At 34.9% G+C, this 23,317-nt stretch overlaps 1 protein-coding gene across 1 annotated transcript in view; it reads left to right on the forward strand.

The window, feature by feature from the left end:
• Positions 1-11,920: 11,920 nt before the first annotated feature.
• Positions 11,921-23,317, forward strand: part of LOC111388426 (beta-fructofuranosidase, insoluble isoenzyme 1-like) — a 17,371-nt gene continuing 5,974 nt past the window's right edge. Inside the window, exon 1 of the mRNA XM_023013123.1 lies at positions 11,921-12,036. Within this exon, the coding sequence (XP_022868891.1) occupies positions 11,921-12,036 (116 nt within the window). The remainder of the gene's footprint in view (positions 12,037-23,317) is intronic.

Below are 23,317 nucleotides of genomic sequence, written 5' to 3' on the forward strand. Positions count from 1 at the left end.
AATTTTATATCACGATAAATATGATCCATATATTCACTTGTCCTATATGAGAAAGTTGTGTTTCTTATTTAGTAATATTTTTTTTAGTTTGACAAACAGAGGTGACTCAAGAAACTTGATGACCTTAGACAAAATCATCTGGGGGCCTTTTCAGAGTAAAAATAAAAAAAACTTAATGCACCAAACGATCATTTTTCGTTAGTGATTCTTAAAAATTTTGTGCAATCAATAGCAATGTCGTGGATGATATTGTCGATAATCATCGACAATTTGTCAGATGTTGATCGTCGATGGAAAATTTTCATGTGTCAATGATCGTTGGCTCTATTTCATAAATTTTCCATACAAAGAGACATCAAAACATATTAAAATCCAAAAAGTAACAGCTCCAGTGATGTAAAATTCTTGCCATAACCTCTTGGAGACGAAAAGATCGCTTGGATTTATCCATGATTTTTGTGTTATAGATTATAGTTAAAGATTAATTAAGCTAATGACAAAGCTGAATATTTCTTAGTTGAAAAATCAAATTGAACATTTAGCTCCCGTTTGATTACCATTCTCCAAAAACTTATTTTTTTTCTTTTTCCTAAAATTCATGTTCAACCAAACAATCTTACAATAAAATATTTGACATATAAATCCAAAATTTCCCTCCCAATTTTTAACCGCCATTTTCCAAAAAATCACAATTGCAAAACTATTTTTTCCCCCAAAAAAGAAAAAAAAAACTTTTTTAATGGGCATAAAATAGGGGCTTGGTAAAGAGAAAATAGCAATAGGATTATTAGATACTTATTTTAAATCCTATGTTGGTTTAGAAATAAATATAAATTTACTAGTCTGTTTTTGGATGCCAAACCTTCATAAACTCTCCATGAGTTAGAGAAATTTTCATTTATTCCGAAGAACAAGTCCCTAAACATGCAGCAAAATGGAATTAGGTATAATGCAAAATTATTAATTGCATTTGATACACTTGATTTAATACTTAGAATGACATTTTCCCTCATACCAAGAAATTTATACTTTCTTCAATAACGCAATTACAGTTGCCATTTCAAGAAGGAAAAAAAGGCCTAAAAAATGTCCAAGGAATGACAACCACTTGGTGTGAGTGGTTTCTGATTATCTTATTTTTAGAATATTTATTTTTAGTTTTACAGTAAGATTTTAATTTATCTATTATATCAGTTTGACAAATTCAAGATGGTTATAGGAGTCATGGGAGATATGTTAAACAGCGTAAAAAAAGTGAAAGGGAAAGAAGAAGAAGGTATTTATTATTTCTATGATTTTAGAGGTTTGATTACTTTGAGATCATGACAGCCTAGGACGAGCTTATTCTAGTTTGTTAGATATGTATTAGTATTAGTTACTTGTTATGTATTGCTAGAGTAATGTATTCTCTTTTTCACATAATATAAAGTTTAAACGTCTTACGAACTTTCTATTTATAATTAGATTCAGTTAAAAGGGGTCTTGCATTTTACAAGTATAATGCAGTGTTTTGAGCTCATTCGAATTCCGAAGCAAAATGAGTTTCTTCATCAGTTATCTTAACAATATTATCAACTTATATGTGTGTATATATATAGTCCAATGAAAAAAAGGTCTACAAAGACATCATAATATTGATAAAATTGAAAATTTACCAAGAACATTGTTGAACCAGTTGATCTAATAGATTAAACTGTTAAATAGGGATACATGCATATCATTTAATCACTGGTTTCAATATTTTATGACCTATATATTCTGCCACTATTTTTGTCAATTTCTCTTTTATTTTATTTTTTAATTATTATTTTTGATTGGTTTTGTTTAGTTTTATATTTGGTTCATTTAGAATAATGGCGTGATGGAACTTATCACTTAAAGTTGAATTTGGGGAAAATATAGTCACTAATTTTCACATTGTTTTTTCATTTACATGTTTCACAAAGACTACAAATAACTATCCACCATTAATGATAAATTATTAGTTGTATAAAGTTAACATAAATATCTTGATCAGGAAAAAATCATCATTTATATTTGAAAATTGTAATGGATCAAATCTCAATTAGTCAATTTCACGATGAGAAATAATAGAGGAAATCAAAAAATTGAAAGCAAGTAAAGAAAACACTAGTTATAGGTGTTCACATTTAATACAAGAGCTACATATACTTGTTATTGAAGGGTTGGAGAAATAGACAATTTTTTTCTAAACTCACGTGTTTCTTTTTTCTCTCTATCAAGAATAGGCTTGCCGTATCTTTGTTATATCTAGTAGAAATTTTGTGGCGATATGAACTGCCTAATATACTCTTGCAAACATTAAATTTTGCCTCTAGAGCTACTATCGCCAATCTCCTGTCAATGGTCCACAATCGAGGGAAAAAAGTAAACACTATTATTAAACTTCACATATTTAATAATTGTATTTGTTTCAAAGTCGAGTCTAAGATTCAATAACTCTAATTATCTGATGTACCGAGTATCACATGAATGTAGGGAGCAGTCTTTAATATACCTTTCCACAAATTTCTTCAACTGAATACTTCCACTTGTTTGATGACAATCATGAAATTATGCACCTAGCATTAGCGAGGGGACATCAAGATATGCCAAAAGGTCTGAAACAATAAGTGCCCAACTTTGATTATTGACACCAAAACTTTTATCTTCTACTTGTTAGAATTCCCTTTCAAAACAGTCCCAAAACTGAACGTTCTTGAAAAAGCTTGAAAAAAGAAGAGATCAATATTGACACTTTTTAATGTTAGGCCATGTTTGATTGGCCCCTTTTCCATGGAAATATTTTCCACCACTTTTGTGTGTTTGATAGCAAAAGTTTTCATTGAAATTCGTTTTCCATCTTTTCCCCACATGTGCATTTTCCATGATTTGGTGAAAAATCAATTCTCACGAAAACGGTGAGAATTGGTTTTTCATTTTTTTTTAAAATTTTATTTTCAACAATGGGAACAAATTTTATCTACAATTGTAAAATTTTTTTTCCTTTAATTGACAATTTTTATGAAAATAAAGCTAAACGACCACCAAAATATAGATGATTTTTTCTTTTTTTGGGCTATGGAAACAAATTATAGGAACAATTGTAGAAGTTGATATCCCTTAAATTGGCAATTTTCATGAAAAATAAAATCAAACGAACATCAAAAGATACTTTTATTTTAACATTTTTCAGGTGAAAAATTATACTAATCAAATACTATTAATTGACAATTCTCACTAAAACAAATATTTGGCAATTCAATTCCCTTTAATTCATTTTATTTCCACCCAAATTCCATCATTACAATCAAACCGACCCTTAGTTTTTTTTATGGCTCATATAATCATCATTTCCACATTACCTAGTATTGATATTCATTTTAGTTTATTATTTCTTTCCCTACAAAAGAAAAAAAAAATCGTCTGTGATGAAATTAAGATTCATGATCCTACCCATAAAACATATTTACATTTTGATGCACATGTTCTATCAATACCCATCTAGGTAGGTAAATGTCAAGTGCCCACTAAATGAGTGCAAATGTTCAAATTCAAAAAATTCCGTGATAAACAATTTTACAATAACAGGTATTTCAACCATTTAATTGTACTTAATATTTCTTGACCTTATATGCATAACTTTAAATGTATATAGAAGGTTCATTAAGATGATTGACCTAACTCTCTTTATTTGATCGATTATTATAAGCCTACTAAAAAAAATGAAGATTCAGTTTTTCACACTTCCAAATACTTGAGAACACGTGTTTCTAGATATAAGTTTTTTATGTGTTAAAATATGTGAAAGAAGACTCAAACATGTTGATCCAGCAAAATTATTTTGATTCTTAATTCCAAAAGGTTGAATAAGAATTTTCTCTACGTATTAGTTAAAATAAAATTTGTTAAAAGTAAGATTAATAAGAATAAGCAATGAGATTTAAAACCATATAGTCCTTTTTCTTCAGTTTTACTATCAACATTTAGGGGTAAATTACACTAGTGGTAACTTTATTTTTACTCTAGTGTTAATCAAATAATTGTATTTTAATTTTATTCAAGTGGGTATTTATACTTTAATTGGATAACTACTTTTTATTTTGGTTTCAATCGTGTAACTACACTTTAATTTAATTTTGATTGAGATAACTTTTTGTAATTCCATTAACGATTATTGATGTTGTAGCAAATAATAACGATCGATATGACGCGGCACCTCTAGTTGCCGACGTAAAATAAGTACATCTTTATAGAAATAAACAATGAACATCATATATTGATGTCATGTCATCGATTTTTATTTTTTTAGTTTAAGTGAAATTAGATGGCGTTATCCTATTGAAATCAAATTAAATCCTATTGAATAAAATTGAATTACACTACTTGATTGAACTAGAGTATAAGTATTGTTACCTTAAATGGAATTTACCCACATAACTTTAGGTCATGTCTATTAATGTGTAGGAGTGTTGTACAGAAGAAATAATCATAAAAAAAAAAAAAAATCATTTTTAAGCTGTTTCTAGGTATGCACAACATATTTTGTACTTGTCATGTATACAGAGCCGGTCCTGTATCTAATGGGCCCTGAGGCGAAATATGAAAAGTAGGCCCCCCAGCGACAAAATTCAAAGGTGTATTATGCGACTCATTGCTAACTTAAAAAACTAACATTAAAACATGTATATAGCTGAAAAGACCTACAAGACGTGTGGAGTTCAATTTCGTCACGACTACGTCGAAATGCTTGTTAATATAACTCATTCGATCAGTGCTTGCCTCGAAAATTAAAAAAGAAAAAGAAAAAAAGAAGATATAATGGTCTAGTATTGGTTTATAAATTTAGTCAGTAATTTTGAACGATCATTCGATCAGTGCTTGCCTCGAAAATCAAAAAAGAAAAAGAAAAAAAGAAGATATAATGGTCTAGTATTGGTTTATAAATTTAGTCAGTAATTTTGAACGATCAGAATCTAACTAATGGTGATTTCAATATTTATGTTTTTGGATTAATGTGTGTACATATAGGATATTTTCGCTAATGTCAAATACATTTAGATATTAAATAAATTATGCTATTTCACGTTATTACATTTATTTAATATTGAACATACAAATTAAAGCGCTTATAATCACTTGTGATATTATAAGTTGAGTGCTTACTTTGAGAAACACGGTTGACACAATTTATATTTTGATTATAATAAGTTAATTCACAATCAATATATAAGGATTGACACCTTGTATTGAAATATTGTATTATGGATTGATTAACTATTTGGGTTTACACTTTCTTATTATCGCATAAATAGTTAAATGTAGTACTAATACAATTAAAGTGTATTGAATGGATCACGTATAGATTTTAATTTTATAAAAACAATCATGTTGAGATTAAATACAACTTGATTGTCAAGCATTTAAACTAAATTCATTGACAGATTTATATATATCTTTTTGCGAGTTTAATAGATTTTATTTTTATTTTTTGTTTTTGTCAATGGGTGAGATCAATTTGATTGATCAAATATTTCGGTAAGCTAGGCGCTTGAAAATTATCAATATGCAAAAAGGAATCATATTCCTGAAAAACGGCAAAGTGACTACTTAGTGTTTTATATTATATGGTTATAAATCAGATTTCAATGTTTAATGATGGTTATACTTCGATATCCACTATTAGTTCACAAGTCATTGAAGAAAATAATACTTAAGTTAGTGAGAATAATTAGCGGATTAAAACTATCATTTTTGCCTTACCGAATTAAATATCAAATCTTAGATGGGTGAAATGCATATATTGTAGGTCAAAAAAAGTACTACATATATATATTAGCTTTCGTAATCTTATATATTTAGAGAGTTTATTCTTTTGCCTCTAGTGAAAAAATAAAAATTAACAATTAGATTAGGTGGTATAAAGTCAACTCGATGAGCCTTAATTGTTGGAGTTTAGATAATATATATCTGAACGTCCCCAGCTTGGAGAAGTTCTGGACTCAAATGTAATTACTTGAAAAGTTTTAAATTTAATTGTAATTATAATTGAAGTTTCGGAACTACATGGGTAATTATGCCAAGTCGAGGCATACTTTGATTGGACCAAGACCAGATTTCTGAAAAATCAAACTCAAACAAGATCAAGGGTTGCTTCAATTACCTTTTTTCAAAGTTATCTTCCACAAATCTGCAACTAATCAACCAAAATTATAAGTTTTTATTTTTCAGATTTTTTACTCAATTAGTTCATATTTTGTTTAGCTTCGATATTGTTGAGGTTTTTTTTTGGGTTCTAGTACATATGAAATTTCATCTTTAGATTAATATTATTATATATTAAAATTCAGATTCGTATGAGTTGGATTGAATTAATATATATGAAAAAAGTTGTATTTGAATCAATTCAAGTGATGCATAAAAGGTGTTTGTAAAAATGAGTATGTGAAATTAGACATTTTGGCACTTTAAATAGTGACATTGTGTAACACTTTATTTATATTTTGCATATGAGTTAAGATACTAAAACTTGAAATCGACATTCTCTGTCACTTTTTTTTTCTAAAAAGATCGCAATCTATTTATTTGCATTCTTTAGAATCAATTAAAGAGATACATACGTGTATATGTGAAATACACGTGTATCGGAGCCAATTAAGAAAATAAAATAGATCACGATCTTTTAAGATGTGATATGATGTATGTCTTTTTCGCATACATATAAGATACTAAAATTTGAAAATGACATTTTAAGATGGAATCCCAAGTTTTAATGTGGTATCATAGTTCATTAAACTCCAACAAGCAATTCGATTCGATTAAAACTAAAAAAAATGAGCACACGATTTCAAGATTGATATGCTCAAATGAGCTACCATCTTGCGAGGGGCATGTTAAGGGATAAAATTCCACATAGAATAAAGATGAAAACATGGACCAACTTATACGGTTTTGGGCTACTCTTAATAAGAATGACCTTTTAAAATGGAATCCCAAATCTTAACAAAAGATACATGGTCCACGTAAGGAAGTGCAAACCATACCATTTGCCGCTTAGTGAAAATTACACACGAGACTATGATGAAAAATTCAAATTTCATTTTTACCGAATACCTTTTATTATTCTAAAAATACATTTAGTTTGTAAAAATAATTATTTCTAATAAAGTTAAATAAATCAAATTAACTTGTGTAGAAATCCCATAGAGATGGCAATATTCTATCTACCATAATTAGCCTTGTATTTAAGGAAATTGTAATTATTGTAATTAGAATTGATTCTTGGAGATTATTAGGTTGATTTAGGATTTATGTTTCCTTCTTAATTTTTCTCATGTACTATTAAAGGAGGACCTTGGTTGTATAATTAAATAAGAAAATATGGAGAATTTTTCTTTCTTTTCAATTTCCTGAATTTTCATGGTATCAGAGCAGAGTCGTAGCTCAATCTGATGACAAAAACTATTGTTGATACACTAAAAGTGCAGCCCAAATCAAATAGCTCAAAGAGTAAAGCCCAATTGGAGAATTCAGGATAAAGGTCTAAACAGGATTATTGATGAATGCGGTGGAAGTCCACGAACACGGTAACATCATCGCCCAAGCTTGCAAGACGCCCAAAATCTGAACGAATAGAATACCTTACGGTCACCCAGAGCGATGGCCCCGTTTTTGCCCAAACCTTCGAATCGCTCAGGATCTTAGCAAGCATAAAATATTATGGTTATCCAGAATAGCAGTTATTGAAGCAGTTATTGAATGAACTTATCATATTCCACGATTCAAGGAGCCCAATTGAAGGCAGTTGAACGACAAAGAGTAATGGCAACAGTTAGGGACGACAGTTCCACGACAAGTTAGCCACCAGAAAGAAAGTGGGTAGTTATACAGCAGTCAAGTAGTTTCCAAGCGGTTTGCCACGAAGAAATAATCAAGGGAATATAAAAGGAAGAGAAGACATAGAGGAAGAGGACTCCGAATCAAACACTCTCAAACAGAGAATATGTGATTTCAATTTCTTAGTTTAAAAGTAAACGCTTCTTTTAGTACTCGTGTGCTTGCGCCCCTTGGAGGCATTCTGTTTGTTTCCAATTGTAAATCATCGCCAATAAAACACCCCTTTTTGGGACTTCGTCTCAAGAGGTCTGTTCCTTACACAATTGTCTGATCCCTTTTTTTAATTGTTAGCGACTATCCACGCGAAACAATTTGGCACGCCTAGTGGGACATTGGTGTTTGGTGTTGAAGATACAAAAGGTGAAACAAAATGCCTCACAAATCTGATAAGGAAGCAGCAAGTCAGGGAGGAGTCCAGTCTGTGATCGAGCGATATGAGGAGCAGCAAAGCTCTCCACGAACGGAGGGACAGAGTTAGAGCAGTCACAGTCGCTATGAACCAATGGTAGAGTTGAGTCCTCTAACCATGCGTGCATTGCTTGGAGAACTCACACAGGATGTCGTTGAACAGGTAAATCTACGAAATGTTCATAATATGGAAAGATTTACTCAGAATGGGAATGCACATTATGACAACATGGCCAAACAACTGAATACATTAAATGAAATAATGAATAAGTTAGTAGGCCAAATTTGTCAGCCAGTTGTGCCTATTGCAAATCACTTTCAAACTAGGACAATTATGGAACATAATTCCCCAGTCCTAAGTCCAAATCAGGGGATAGAACCACATTTTGGTCCACCTATTTCAAACCAGGGGATGGTGTAATGCCAAATCAGAATAGTGGTAATGGTACATCTAACTTGGGGGGTAACCTAAATATAAGAGATAATGTCCTAAATAATGGATAGAATACCCGACGTATCAATGATGGAATAAATATTCAGGTTAATGGTAACAATGACCCAAATTATGGCAACTTTGTTGCCAACCAAGGACCAAACATCATGCCTCAGGCAAATCAACCGACCAACCAACATGTAGGAATTTCATATGACCTCAACGTCATGTTGAGAAATCAAATTATGAAAATGGTACAGGATCAAATGGCTTTTGGGGTACGTCCTGTCATTAGGCCGACTTACACAAAGCCATACCCTGATTGGGTAGACCAAGCATATCCATGTCCTAGAGGGTATAAAGTGCCAGAATTTTCATTATTTACTGGTTTAGGAGAGGTGTCTACTCTAGAACACATAGGGAGATTCACACTGCAAAGTGGTGAAGTAACCGACTACCATAAAATGAGGTTGTTCCCTAGTTCATTAACAGGAATAGCTTTCTCTTAGTTCATCAATTTGCCAACGAACTCTATTCAAACATGGCAACAATTGGAGCAATTGTTCCTTGCTCAGTTTTATAAGACTGAGTCTGAAATTATTTTGGCTGATTTAGCGAATCTACGTCAAATGCCAAACGAATGGGCAGAAGGTTTCCTTCAAAGGTTCAAGACAGCAAGGAGTAAATATTTTGTACCTTTGCCTGAAAAGGAGTTTGTCAAAATCGCTCAAAATTGTCTAAGCTTTGATTTGAAAAAGAAATTCCAAGACAGGAAATTTTCTGATCTTTTCCAATTGAGGGCAAATGTGATTAGGTATGAACGATTAATAAGAGAAGAAAAGAAAATGAAAAATTCTAGCAAGGGGACTTATTATAGAGACACAAATTTTGATATTCATACCATTAATGACGAATATTACGATCAAACCGAAATGTGTTTGGCCGAATTAATCAAAGGAGACGCGTATACTTGTCCTATAATGGCTAAGCCTAGATCGTCGGGTAAAGATGATCCTATAAAAGATGAAAACAAAAAGGCTAGAACGTTCTCGTTCGATGTAACCAAAGTTGACCTTATATTTGATAAACTATATAAGGATAAGCAGATAAAGCTGAGCGATAAACATAAGTTGCCAAATCCTGAACAAATCAAGGGTAAAAAATATTGTAAGTGGCATAATGCATGGTCACATTTGACTAACAACTGTTTGGTTTTTCGTCATGTGTTATAGGACGTCATTGAATCAGGACGAATTACGTTCGAGGATAAGAAGAAGATGGCAGTGGATGAAAACCCTTTTTCACAGCCACTTGGGGTGAATATGATGACGACTGGTTTCAAAAAAAAGTTGTCAAAATTCAAGTTGGTTATAGATGACGGAGAAGAGGACCCTGGGCCACACCCCAGTATCTTTGAACGTATCAAAGGGAAGGAGCCTAAAAAGGACGAAGATGTCCTGTGTGCAAGATGTAAAAGAGAAGTGAGTGCAAATACAGAGAAGCCAGGGATATGACAGCATCACCATACCCTAGTTTTTTCCCAAACGCTCAGCCTGGTAGAGGGTGAGGTACATCATTCTATAGGGGACCGCCTTTTGAGAGGCAGTTCAAGTTAATAAATAATGGGAGAACTTTCAGGCCACAACCTCGCCAACCAAATGTATGGCATTCGTTCTAGTATAATGCAGGAAGGGTGATACCCTTCAACGAATGACTAGAACCCAACAAAGGCATTTTCAACGAAATTATGGATGAATGATGAGGCAACAACAAGGAATGCCACGTCCTAAGGTGCCTAAACTACTCGAAGTGGCCAATCAAAATGTTCTCGAAGACAGTGAGGAGACTGGTACAGGTGAATCAATGGAAGAATTGTCAGAGAGTTCTTCTGAGAGATCGAAGTTTGAGTAAGGCAGAAGGGATGGAGAAGATCGAGATCAGCCTCTTATTATTCAGTTCGGTATGTTACCTCCTGTCATGGCTATTAATTATTTACTAGCCAATGAGTTCAAGAACAAAGAGAAAGAAGAAGAAGAGAGGGAGGATAACGAGGAAGAAGCATGTGTGCTGGAATGTGAAGAAAGCCAAACTTCTAGAGGGGCCTACAATGGTGAAGAGGATGATGGTATGACAGACATCGAAGAGGAAATTGATCTGGAAGCAGAAAGAAGAAAGAAAAGAGTATCGCACAACACTCTGTTGAAGCAACTACATCGAGAGGGAGTTTGTGAAGTGGACTTATTGGGGGAACCATCTAGGCGTTCTTTCGATTATTACGTGCTGTATGAGACGCCCAAGAGGAAAAAGAGAGTACCTCGCTCTGAAAAGTATGGATCACTTCCAAGAATAATGCCTCCTTCCACAGGTAGGGTAACCGAAGAAGAAGCATTAGAAGACAATAAAAAGAAAATTTAGGAAGCGGAAGCTCAGTACGACATACTGCACGTTGACTTATCACAAAAGGATAATTCAACAGAGAACAAGCAGGAAGTGGAAATAGATGCTGCCGAAAATGTTATTTTTAAGAGACCAGCCATGAAGTTAACTAAACACTTGAAACCATTGTACGTTAAGGCTTTAGTTAACGGTATACCTGTGGCGAAAGTACTTATTGATAATGGAGCAGCTATAAACACCATTCCATCTAGGATGATGAGGAAGTTTGTAAAGATAGAAAGTGATGTGATTCCACCAGAAGTCATCTTTACAAGTTTCAATGGAGAAGCAACTTCAGCTAAAGGGGTTATGCCATTGGACATAACTGTAGGGACAACTACTAGGACCACAGTCTTCTTCATAATAGATGGTCCTACTAGTTACAATGTGTTATTAGGAAGGGATTGGATACACGGAAGTCGCTGCATACCTTCATCGCTCCATTAATGCCTGGTTTTCTGGAATGACAAGGGCGAAGCAGAAGTAGTACAGGCAGATCATAGACCTTTTATCGCAGAAGCAAACTCAGTGGAAAGATTCATGTACCAAGGAAATTACGGACTTGTCAGAGTAGTCCAAGATGGAGAAGAAACTCAAATTGTTGCATAGAGCGAGGAGCCATTTTCGGTAGATGTACTCACTGAAATGTTTAGTCAAATGAGGCCAAACATAGTGGCCATGGAAGAGCCAGTAATTGGCAAAAAAGTAATCAAGGAGTTTTAAATGAGTTGTAAGCAAAAAAGGCAAATGGCCGATGTTCAGGCCTTCAAAGCTAAATTAATGACTTTCAATACAGAATGTAAAGATAAGACGAAAGAAAAAGTAGCCTTGAATTCATTAGGATACAAATTGGCAGTGTTCAAGTTGGAACAAAATATTGGCCGAGAAGTCAACAAGGTGGATTGTTTAGAAGAAGAAGTGCCTATAAGGTAATTGGACGATGAAGTAATGAGGATCACCAAGCCTGGATACGCTCAAGCACAAGACCCTCTGATTAAAGTGAATATTGGCAATGAAGGGGAAGATCGCTCAATATTCGTCAGCCAGATGCTCGATCAAGAGGTTACTGATAAATTAATCGTTTTATTAAAGGAATAAAGTGATTGTTTTGCTTGGGAATATGAACATATGCCTGGTTTAGATAGAGATTTGGTGGAACATAGATTGCCAACCAAGCTAAATTTTAAATCTCATAAGCAACCTCTTAAGCGTTTTGCTCACCAGATATGTAGAGTGGTTGTCCAATATCGTGTCAGTGCTAAAAAAGAATAGTAAATTAAGGGTGTGCATAGACTTAGAAACTTAAACATAGCCATACCCAAGGATGAATATCCAATGCCTACAGTAGATTCTTTAGTAGACTCGACTGCCAGACATGTAATATATTCCTTCATGGATGGGTATTCAAGATACAATCAAATTTATATAGCTGAGGAAGATACACACAAAATTGTCTTTAGGTGTCCTGGATCTCTAGGAGGTTTTGAATGGGTAGATATGCCTTTCGGCCTGAAAAATGCAGGAGCGACTTATCAAAGGGCAATGAACTTGATTTTTCATGATACGATAGGCAAGTTTGTTGAGGTGTATGTAGATGATATAGTGGTCAAATCCATTAAAAAAAAGGACCATTTTGAACAATTGAGATGTTCATTTGAGCGAATGGAGCAATATAAACTGAAATTGAATCCCTTGAAATGTGCATTTGGCGTTAATGCAGGAAACTTCCTTGGTTTCTTAGTACACAAAAGGGGGATTGAATTTGATAAAAATAAAGCGAAGGCCATTTTAGAGGCTAAGCCATCTAGCAATAAAAAAAAATTGCAAAGGTTCCTAGGCCAAGTAAATTTTTTAAGACGCTTTATTTCTAATTGTGCAGGGCGAACTAAAGCTTTTTCGCCACTTTTAAAGCTGAAAAACCAGGACGAATTCTTCTGGAAAGAAGAGCATCAAAAGGCTTTTGAAGGCCTAAAGATATATTTATCAAGTCCACCAGTGTTGGTGTCACCAATCCAAGGACGGCCAATGAAAGTGCATATATCGACTTAACAAGAATCAATAGCTGGAATGGTCGCGCAAGAAAACTAATTTGGTGAAGAAAGGGCGATTTACTACTTGAGTAGACGGTTAACAAAATGTGAATGTAATTACTCTGCCATTGAAAAATTATGTCTTGCATTGTATTTCACATGTACGAAATTAAGGGCTTATTTACGGCCCGTAACCGTTTATTTGATTTCTAGAGTAAATTTAGTTAAGTCTATGTTCTCTCGCCCTATTCTACATTAGAGAGTATGCCTTTGGACGTTAGCATTATCAGAATTTGAAATACAATACATACCCCAATAGGCAATAAAAAATCAGGCTTTGGCTAACTTTCTGGCCGATCATCCATGCCTTGACATGCTTGAGGAAATTGAATTAGGAATCAATTCATTCGAATTAAAACCTTGGATTTTATATTTCGACAGGTTGAAAACCTCTAAAGGTACAGGAGTAGGAGTAGCATTTTGGTTGATCCTTTAGTGATTTATTACAAGTTCACATTCACTTTGGATAGGATGTGCACCAACAATCAAGTCGAATATGAAGCCTTAATCGTAGGTTTAGAATTAATGATAGATATGGAGGTAAAGAATGTGATCGTTAGAGGCGATTCTCAATTGGTAATTTACCAATTGATCGGTGATTTTAAATGCCAAAGTGATTCCATTATAAGCTAATATGAAATCGTCCAAGAATTGTTGGAAGAATTCGACAAAGTAGAGCTTCAATGTGTTAATAGGATATTTAATGACATAGCAAATGAGTTGGCCCAGATGGCCTCAGGGTATTCAAAGGCTTTAAATTGGAAATCTACTTATGAATATGGAATAATAGTGCCCGTAGTCCAAAGAAGGGCGAGAAGGATTGAAATTCATTGTATACAAGATGGAGATGCAATAGATTGGAGGGCAGAGATTAAAATGTTCCTTAGAGAACCTAATAAAGGAGGTAGTAAAAAAATGAAGTTGCGTTTGCTAAGCTATATACTGATAGATGAAGAGTTGTTTCAGAAACGCTCTGATGATATATTACTAAAATGTGTAAGTTTGCAAGAAGCCAGAACAATCATGGCTGAAGTGCATGAAGGGATATGTGGAGCTCATCAAGCTAGCCAAAAGATGAGATGGTTAATTATTAGGAATGGATATTTTTGGCCCAAGATGGGAGAATCATGCGTTTAATATGCGAAGAGTTGTCTAGCATGCCAAAAGCATGGTCCAATACAAAGGGTGCCGACAAGAGAGATGACACCCATTATCAAACCCTGGCCGCTCAAGGGTTGGCCGATAGACCTGATAGGGAAGATTTATCCCCCATCGTCTAAGCAACATACCTTCGTTATAGTTGCAACTGATTTTTTCACTAAGTGGGTAGAAGCGGTACCTTTAAAGGAGATCACCCAAAAAAGCGTCATAGAATTTATCCGTGATCATATTATTTATAGATTTGGGATTCCACAAACTTTGATGGTAGATCACGAAACTTCTTTAAATGGAGATCAAGTGAATAAATTCTTGAGCGAATTCGGAGTTAAATTAGTGAACTCCACACCATATTACGCTCAATCTAATGGACAAGTAGAATATTCTAATAAGATTCTAAAAAATATCATAAGGAAAATGATAGATAAAAATGCTAGAAATTGGCACGAATGTTTAAACAAGGCCTTATGGGCTTATAGGACGTCGCCTCGGTCAAACACTAAAGTTACTCCTTTCCAACTTACTTATGGACAGGAGACCATTTTGCTTATGAAAATCAATGTGTAATAAATCAGAGTGTGTTTGCAACATAAGTTAAGTGATATGATCCAGGAGTCGAGCCCGACGAAGGCAAGTGCGAGACGAGACCCGTTGATAGTCGATGGCGGACCAATGACGCGATCAAGGGCAAAGCAAGTGAAATAAGTGATGGGATTGCTCGTTCAAGAAACCATTGATGGAACCATGTTTGGGACTCAAAATGGAGCAACTTTCATGTTCGGGTCGAAGGTCGAATCAACTTGGATCAATTTGTTATCAAGCGACGAAATTAGAGGCTGAAAGATAAGTCTGTGCGGCCACACAGGCAAAACACCATGCGGGCGCACATATGCATACCGAAAATCAAAACATCAATTCTTGTTGAACCATGCGACACCATGGAAATACACCATGCGGCCGCACAAGCCAAAAAAATTGGCAAATTTTCTAATTTTGGCCGAATTTTCTAGTTTCGATAGAATTCTTGTGAAATTAAATTATTACCATAATTTGATGGATTTTGGACGTTTTTACTCATTAGTATAAATAGGAGAATATTTTTCATTGTAAAGACTTTTGACTTTTTGCTTGATATTATAGAGAGAGAATTGTTCTTTCAATTTATTTTTCTTCTTGAACAATCTTGGAACTTATCAAGATTCAATTTCTTGTGGCGTTCTAAACAATTGGATTGTGGGTTCTTTTAATTGTAATCAAGGGGTTTTAGGTTCTTTTCTAATCTAAGGTTTCTTGTTCAATTCTTGGGGTTCAAGATCCAAAATCGGGTTAGTATTGGCGTTATTGGGTTCCGCATCAATCTCGTTGTGGGTTTCGTAGTTTTCATTGCTACAGGGTTCGCATCAGTTGGTATCAGAGCTTTGGCTCCAATTTAATCAGGTTATATCCTTTGTTTTCTAATTTTTTCAATTTCTTATGTTCTTGTGTCCAGAAGGATTTCTTGATCCTTTGATACAAAAGTTATGAGAAATCTTCAAATTCTATTTCTGGACTCAATTTTCTCCCAAATCAGTTTTCGTTTTCTTTATTGGTTTTGTTATTGATTTTCGGATCTGAAAAAAAAAATTTACTGTTCCTCCGTACGGTACTGTTCATCAGTACAGTAAAAAAAATAGAAAAAAAGAAAAAAAATTGTTAAATATTATTAATCCGTCAAATACCAACTTTATTATTCAATATCGTTTCTAAATTACTTGGACAGATTGAATCATTCCATTCTTTCAATTTAAGTCAAGTCTTAAAAGTTTTCTTTGAGTCCTTTGTTACAATTATTGAGTCACATCCGGTTTGGGGAATTCTACACGATTTGATTGATTGACTGAGTTCATTGATTGTTCCTAGAAGCAATTGTTGAAAGAACTGAGTGGTAAAAGGCAGAGAGGTGAGTTTAATAGAGGGTAAAAGCCCTTGTGTGTGTTCCAAGTGACTTTTGGTGAGGCAGTAAAATAAAATTTTTAGTGTTAGGATGTCAGAAAGGGCAGAATCAAACTCAAGCCGACAAGGCAATAATAGCAATGCATTGGAGGATTTAGTGCAGAGGTTTGAGAGGGCGTTTTGAGTTGTGAGAGAAAGGTTGGAGAAGCAGGAGGCTTGGATGAATAGATTAGATATATCGGTGGCTAATCTTAGTCGGGGGCATCGAGTGGATGTATCCAATGCCAGAGAACCGGATAGATGGGAGCCTAGGAGGGAAAGGCGAGAGGAGTATGGATATGGGAGTGACATGGGCGAAGATGAATTTCATGGTGTTAAGATGGGAAGGATGAGGAATAGAGGTGATAGGTTCGACAGACGGGGTCGGAATGATCACGGGGAGGAGTTGGATGGAAACTTGGGAAATATAAAAATGACAGTTCCTTCATTCAAAGGAAGGAGTGATCCCGAGGCATACCTGGAGTGGGAAAGAAAGGTTGAAATGATCTTCGAGTGTTATAACTACTCGAAGGAGAAAAAGGTGAAGTTAGCAATTTTAGAGTTCAGTGACTATGTAATTTTATGGTGGGATCAAGTGATTACTTCACAACGTACGAGTGGGGGAAGACCAATCAGCACTTGGGAGGAATTGAAATCATTGATGAGAAAGAGGTTTGTTCCTAGCCACTATTACCGAGAGATCCATCAAAAACTGCAAGGTCTATATCAAGGGTCGAAAAGTGTAGAGGACTATCATAAGGAGATGGAAATACTCATGATTAGGGCCAATGTGGTGGAGGATCGGAAGGCTACCATGGCACGATTCTTGAATGGGTTGAATAGGGAAATTGTCAATGTAGTGGAGTTGCAACATTATGTGGAGTTGGAAGACATGTTGCATGTGACTATGAAGGTAGAGAGACAATTGAAGAGGAAAGGGGCAGTTAGGTACCCGTTATGAACTTCAATTGTTAATCCATCTTGGAAGCCAGGGTGGAACAACAACAACAACAAAGGTGATAAAACTGTACCTAAAGGTAGGAATGAGTGGCAGAAAGGGAAAGAAGAAAGTGCTAGCAAAACAGCACCTAAAATAGATTCACAACCATCAAGGAATCGAGACATCAAGTGTTTCAGATACTTGGGGTCAGGGCACATTGCTTCTCAATGCCCAAATAAATGGGTAATGATTTTGTTGGATAATGGAGAGGTGGTGAGTGAAAGTGAAGGAGATTTTGAGGACATGCCTGCATTGGAGGACGTTGAAGAAGAAGAAAAATTGGAGTTTGCTATTGGGGAATCGTTGGTGTCAAGGAGAGCTCTTAACACTCAAGTCAGAGTGGATGATTCGGAGCAGCAGTGAGAAAATATATTCCACACACGATACGTCAACGATAAGGTATGTAGTATGATTATTGATGGTGGGAGTTGCACGAATGTAGTTAGCACAACTTTAGTTGAGAAATTAGGATTAGCATTGTTAAGACACCCTATGCATGTGGGTCATATCTTATTAGGAAGACCATGATAATATGATAGAAGGGTCACACATGATGGATATAGGAATCGTTATAGCTTTGTCAAGGATGGGAAGACTATTACTCTTGCGCCATTAACACCGGCACAAGTGTATGGAGATCAAATCAAGCTGAAAAGTGAGGAAGACGAGAGAATAAGAGAGTCGGGAAAAAGAAGAGGCAATAGTGAAACCATCACTAAGAGAGAAAATAATGAGGTGGCTGAGAGTGGAGAAAAGAGAGAGAAGCTACATGAGAGGAGAGAAAAGGAGTCAGTTGAGAGGATAGAAAAAGAGTCAGTTGAGCGGAGAGAAAAGCCAAAGGTCAACTTCTATGCAAAAGAGAGTGAGTTGAAAAAGGCCATGAGTTATAATAAGCAAATGATATTGCTAGTGTACAAGGAATCCCTCCTCAATTTTGAGGATCATATTGAGGATTCTAATACATCTCTCCCTAGTTTGGTTAAGTCTTTATTGCAGGAGTTCGACGATGTGTTTCCTAAGGAGATGCCAAGTGGATTGCTACCAATTAGAGGGATCGAGCACCAGATTAACTTTGTATCCGGAGCTGTCATACCAAATTGACCAGCTTACCGAAGTAATCCCGAGGAGACGAAGGAGCTTCAAAGGTAAGTGGAGGAGTTGATGAGCAAATGTTATGTCAGGGAGAGCATAAGTCCATCTGCTGTACCTGTTTTGCTGGTGCCTAAGAAGGACGTGACTTAGAGAATGTGCGTGGATTGCCGAGCTATCAACAATATCACGGTAAAGTATCGTCACCCAATACCTAGGCTAGATGATATGCTTGATGCGTTGCATGGTACTTGCATTTTTATTAAGATTGATCTTAAGAGTGGGTATCATCAAATTCGCATGCGGGAGGGTGATGAATGGAAAACGGCATTTAAGACTAAGTATGGATTGTATGAATGGTTAGTTATGCCGTTTGGACTCACTAATGCATCGAGCACTTTTATGTGTTTAATGAACCATATTTTGCGTGCTTTTATTGGGAAATTTGTTGTAGTTTATTTTGATGACATCTTAATCTATAGCAAAAACCTAGATGAGCATTTAGAACATTTAAATTGTGTGCTTGTTGTGTTGCGAAATGAACAACTGTATGCTAATTTCAAAAAGTGCACATTTTGCATGGATATAATTGTTTTCCTAGGATTTGTGGTTAGTGCTAACGGGGTTGAAGTCGATGAAGAAAAGATAAAAGCTATAAAAGAATGGCCAACACCTAAGACTATAACTGAAGTTAAGAGATTTTAGCACCATCACCACACCGTTGACTGAAATAGTAAAGAAGAGTGTAGGTTTTCATTGGGGAGAATCTCAAGCAATTGCATTTAACACCATTAAGGATAAGCTATGTAAGGCACCTGTTTTGGCTTTACCAAATTTTGATAAAACGTTCGAGGTTGAGTGTGATACATCATGAATAGGTATAGGAGCAGTGTTAATGCAGGAAAGGAGACCTATTGCTTACTTTAGCGAAAAGTTGAGTAGGGCAGCATTGAATTATCCGACATATGACAAGGAGCTGTATTCACTTGTTCGAGCATTGGAGACTTGGCAGCACTACTTATGGCCAAAGGAATTCGTGATATACACCGATCATGAATCTTTAAAGCATTTACGAGGTCAAGGTAAGTTGAACAAAAAACATGCGAGATGGGTGGAATTTATCGAGACATTTCCCTACGTCATCAAATACAAACAAGGTAACGAAAATATAGTTGCTGATGCGTTTTCTCGAAGGTACGTGCTTTTAAATTCATTAAGTACTAAACTACTTGGTTTCAAACATATTAAGGTCATGTATGAATCTGATTGTGATTTTTCTAGTATTTATGCTTCATGTGACAAAGGTGCATTTGATAAATTCTATAGGCATGAAAGATATTTGTTTAGGGAAGATAAGTTGTGCATTCCTAATTGTTCTTTGCGTGAATTATTGGTAAGGGAAGCACATAGGGGTGGTTTAATGGGACACTTCGGGGTTCAAAAGACTTTAGACATGTTAGGGGAACATTTTTATTGGCCTAAAATGCGACATGACGTAGAACAAATATGTGGAAAGTGCATAACTTGTAAAAAGGCTAAGTCTAAGGTTCAATCCCATGGTTTGTATTCTCCTTTGCCTGTACCTAGTGAACCTTGGGTAGACATATCTATGGACTTTGTGTTAGGGTTGCCTAGGACAAAAAGGGATCGGGATTTAATATTTGTAGTGGTCGATAGGTTTAGTAAGATGGCACACTTCATACCATGTCATAAAACTGACGATACTACTAATATTGCAGACTTATTCTTTAGGGAAATAGATTTACATGAAGTACCTAAAAGTATAGTGTCTGATAGGGACGTGAAGTTTTTGAGTCATTTTTGGCGTGTTCTGTGGAGTAAGTTAGGAACTAAGTTATTATTTTCTACAACTTCTCACCCACAAACAGATGGACAAACTGAGGTAGTTAATCGAACTATGACTCAACTACTTAGGACAGTAATCACTAAAAATCTGAAATCATGGGAAGAGTGTTTACCGTTTATAGGGTTTGCATATAATCGAGCTACACATTCTACTACTTCGTTTTCTCCTTTTGAAATTGTTTATGGTTTTAATCTACTAACACCTATGGATTTAATGCCTTTGCCTGTGCATGAACGAGGTAGCTTGGATGGGGAATGAAAAGTCGAGATAGTGAAAACACTCCATGAAAGGGTCAGGATGCAGATCGAAGAGAAAGGAAAGCTGATTGCATCAAAAGCATATAAAGGAAGAAGACGCGTTACATTTGAGCCTGGAGATTGGGTCTGGGTGCATTTCAGAAAAGAGCGTTTTCCAGAACAGAGGAAGTCAAAATTGCAACCACGAGGCGATGGACCGTTTCAAATCATCGAGAGGATCAATGACAATGCATACAAAGTGGATTTACCAGGTGAGTACAATGTTTCGGCTACTTTTGATGTATCTGACTTCTCTCTGTTTGATGCAGGTTCAGATTTGAGGACGAATCCTTTTGAAGAGGGAGGGGATGATATGATTCAGGAGTCGAGCCTGACGAAGGCAAGTGCGAGACGAGGCCCGTTGATAGTTGATGGCGGACCAATAACGCGATCAAGGGCAAAGCAAGTGAAACAAGCGATGTGATTGCTCGTTGAAGAAACCATTGATGGAACCATATTCGGGACTCAAAATGGAGCAACTTTCATGTTCGGGTCGAAGGCCGAATCAACTTGGACCAATTTGTTATCAAGCGATGAAAGCAGAGGTTGAAAACAACACCATGCGCTCGCACATGCAAAACCACATGCGACCGCACATATACATACCGAAAACCAAAAGTCCAATTCCTGTTGAACCATGCGGCCGTACAAGCCAAAAAAATTGTCGAATTTTTTAATTTTGGCCGAATTTCCTAGTTTCGATAGAATTCTTATGAAATCAAATTATTACCATAATTTGATGGTTTTGGACGTTTTTATTCATTAGTATAAATAAGAGATTACTTTTCATTGTAACAACCTTTGAACTTTTGACTTTTGAATTAATATTATAGAGAGAGAAATTTCTTCTTTCAATTTATTGTTCTTCTTGAACAATCTTGAAACTTATCAAAATTCAACTTCTTGCGGCATTCTATTAATCGGATTGTGGGTTCTTCTAATTGTAATCAAGGGCTTTTAGGTTCTTCGCTGATCTAGGGTTTCTTGGTTCAATTCTTGGGGTTCAAGATCCAAAATCGGGTTAGTATTGGCGTTCTTGGATTCCCCATCAATCTTGTTGTGGGTTTCGTAGTTTCCATTGCTACGGGGTTCGCATCAGTACATCAACACAATACTTAGATAAAATTCTTAGTTCAAGCCTTTGGAACTCAGAATCAAAATGTTTCAACATTTTCGAGTCCCATCTCACATATTTTAACACCAAAAATTTGTATCTAGAAACACATGTTCGCAAGTATTTCTTCCTATGTGAACAAGTGTGTGAAAAAGTGAAAATTCATATTTTGGTAGGCTTCTAATAATTGATCTAATAAAGAGAGTTGGGTCAATCATTCTAATGGACCTTTTATATGCATTTAAAGCTATGTATCTAAGGTCAAGAAATATTAAGTACAATTAAATTGTATAATTACAAGTGATTAATGTAAAATTTTTTATCGCAGAATTATTTGAATCAAACATTTGCACTCATTTAGTGGGCACTTGACATTTACCCACCTAGATGGGTATTGATAGAACGTGTTCATCAGAATGTAAAGCCTAGAAGTATGTTTTTGGAAGCGTGGGTGGGACCATGAATCTTAATTTCATCATGGAGGATCTTTTTTTGTTTCAATTTTTGGTAGGAAAAGAAATAATAAACTAACATGACTATCAATATTAGGCAATGTGGGAATGATGATTATATGAGCCAGAACTTTACTATTTGTACACTGATTTTTAACAATTTGATTGATACTTACATTGTTGTCAAGTGTTAATTGAATGGAAAAACTGTTTGAAATTTAAACTACTCAATAGGGTAATGCCATGTAACAAAGTGTAAATTAAAGTGTACATCGTAGTGTATATACAATAAGGTTCATATGAGCCATAAAAAACTAACATCAAAATGTTTCAACATTGATCTCTTCTTTTTTCATGCTTTTTCAAGAACGTTCAGTTTGGGATTGTTTTGAAAGAAAATTTAACAAGTGGAAGATAAAAGTTTTGAGGTCAAGAATCAAAGTTGGGCACTTATTGTTTTGGATATTTTGGCCTATCTAGATGTCCCGTGGCTAATGCTAGGTGCATAATTTCAAGATTGTCATCAAACAAGTGGAAGCATTCAATTGAAGAGATTTGTAGAAAGTGGTATTGAAGACTACTGCCTACTTTCTTGATATACGTGGTCCATTAGATAATTAGATCTTGGATCTCGGACTTTATTTTGAAACAAATTAATAATATTATCAAATATGTAAAGTTTAATTATAATGTTTACTTTTTTCCTCTATTGTGGACCATTGATGGAAGATTGGCAGTAGTAGCTCTTGAGGCAAAACTGTTTGTAATAGTATATGAGGCAGTTCACATATGTATAGGTTGCCACAAAAGTTTCTACTACATAAAAAAGATATGGCAAGCCTATTCTTGATAGAGGAAAAAAAAGAAACACATGAGTTTAATTTAATTTTATTATTTATATATATATAAATTTTTGCATATTTCTCCAACTCTTCAATGATAAGTAGATATAGCTCTTGTATTAAATGAGAACATATGTAAATCGTGCTTTCTTTAAGCGCATTCAATTTTTTTGATTCGTGCTATTATTTCTCATCATGAAATTGACTAATTGAGATTTGATGAATAAAAATTTTCAAATATGTATGACTGATTTTTTTTTTTTTT

This window comes from Olea europaea, unplaced genomic scaffold (assembly GCF_002742605.1).
Source record: "Olea europaea var. sylvestris unplaced genomic scaffold, O_europaea_v1 scaffold492, whole genome shotgun sequence".
Lineage (NCBI taxonomy): Eukaryota > Viridiplantae > Streptophyta > Magnoliopsida > Lamiales > Oleaceae > Olea > Olea europaea.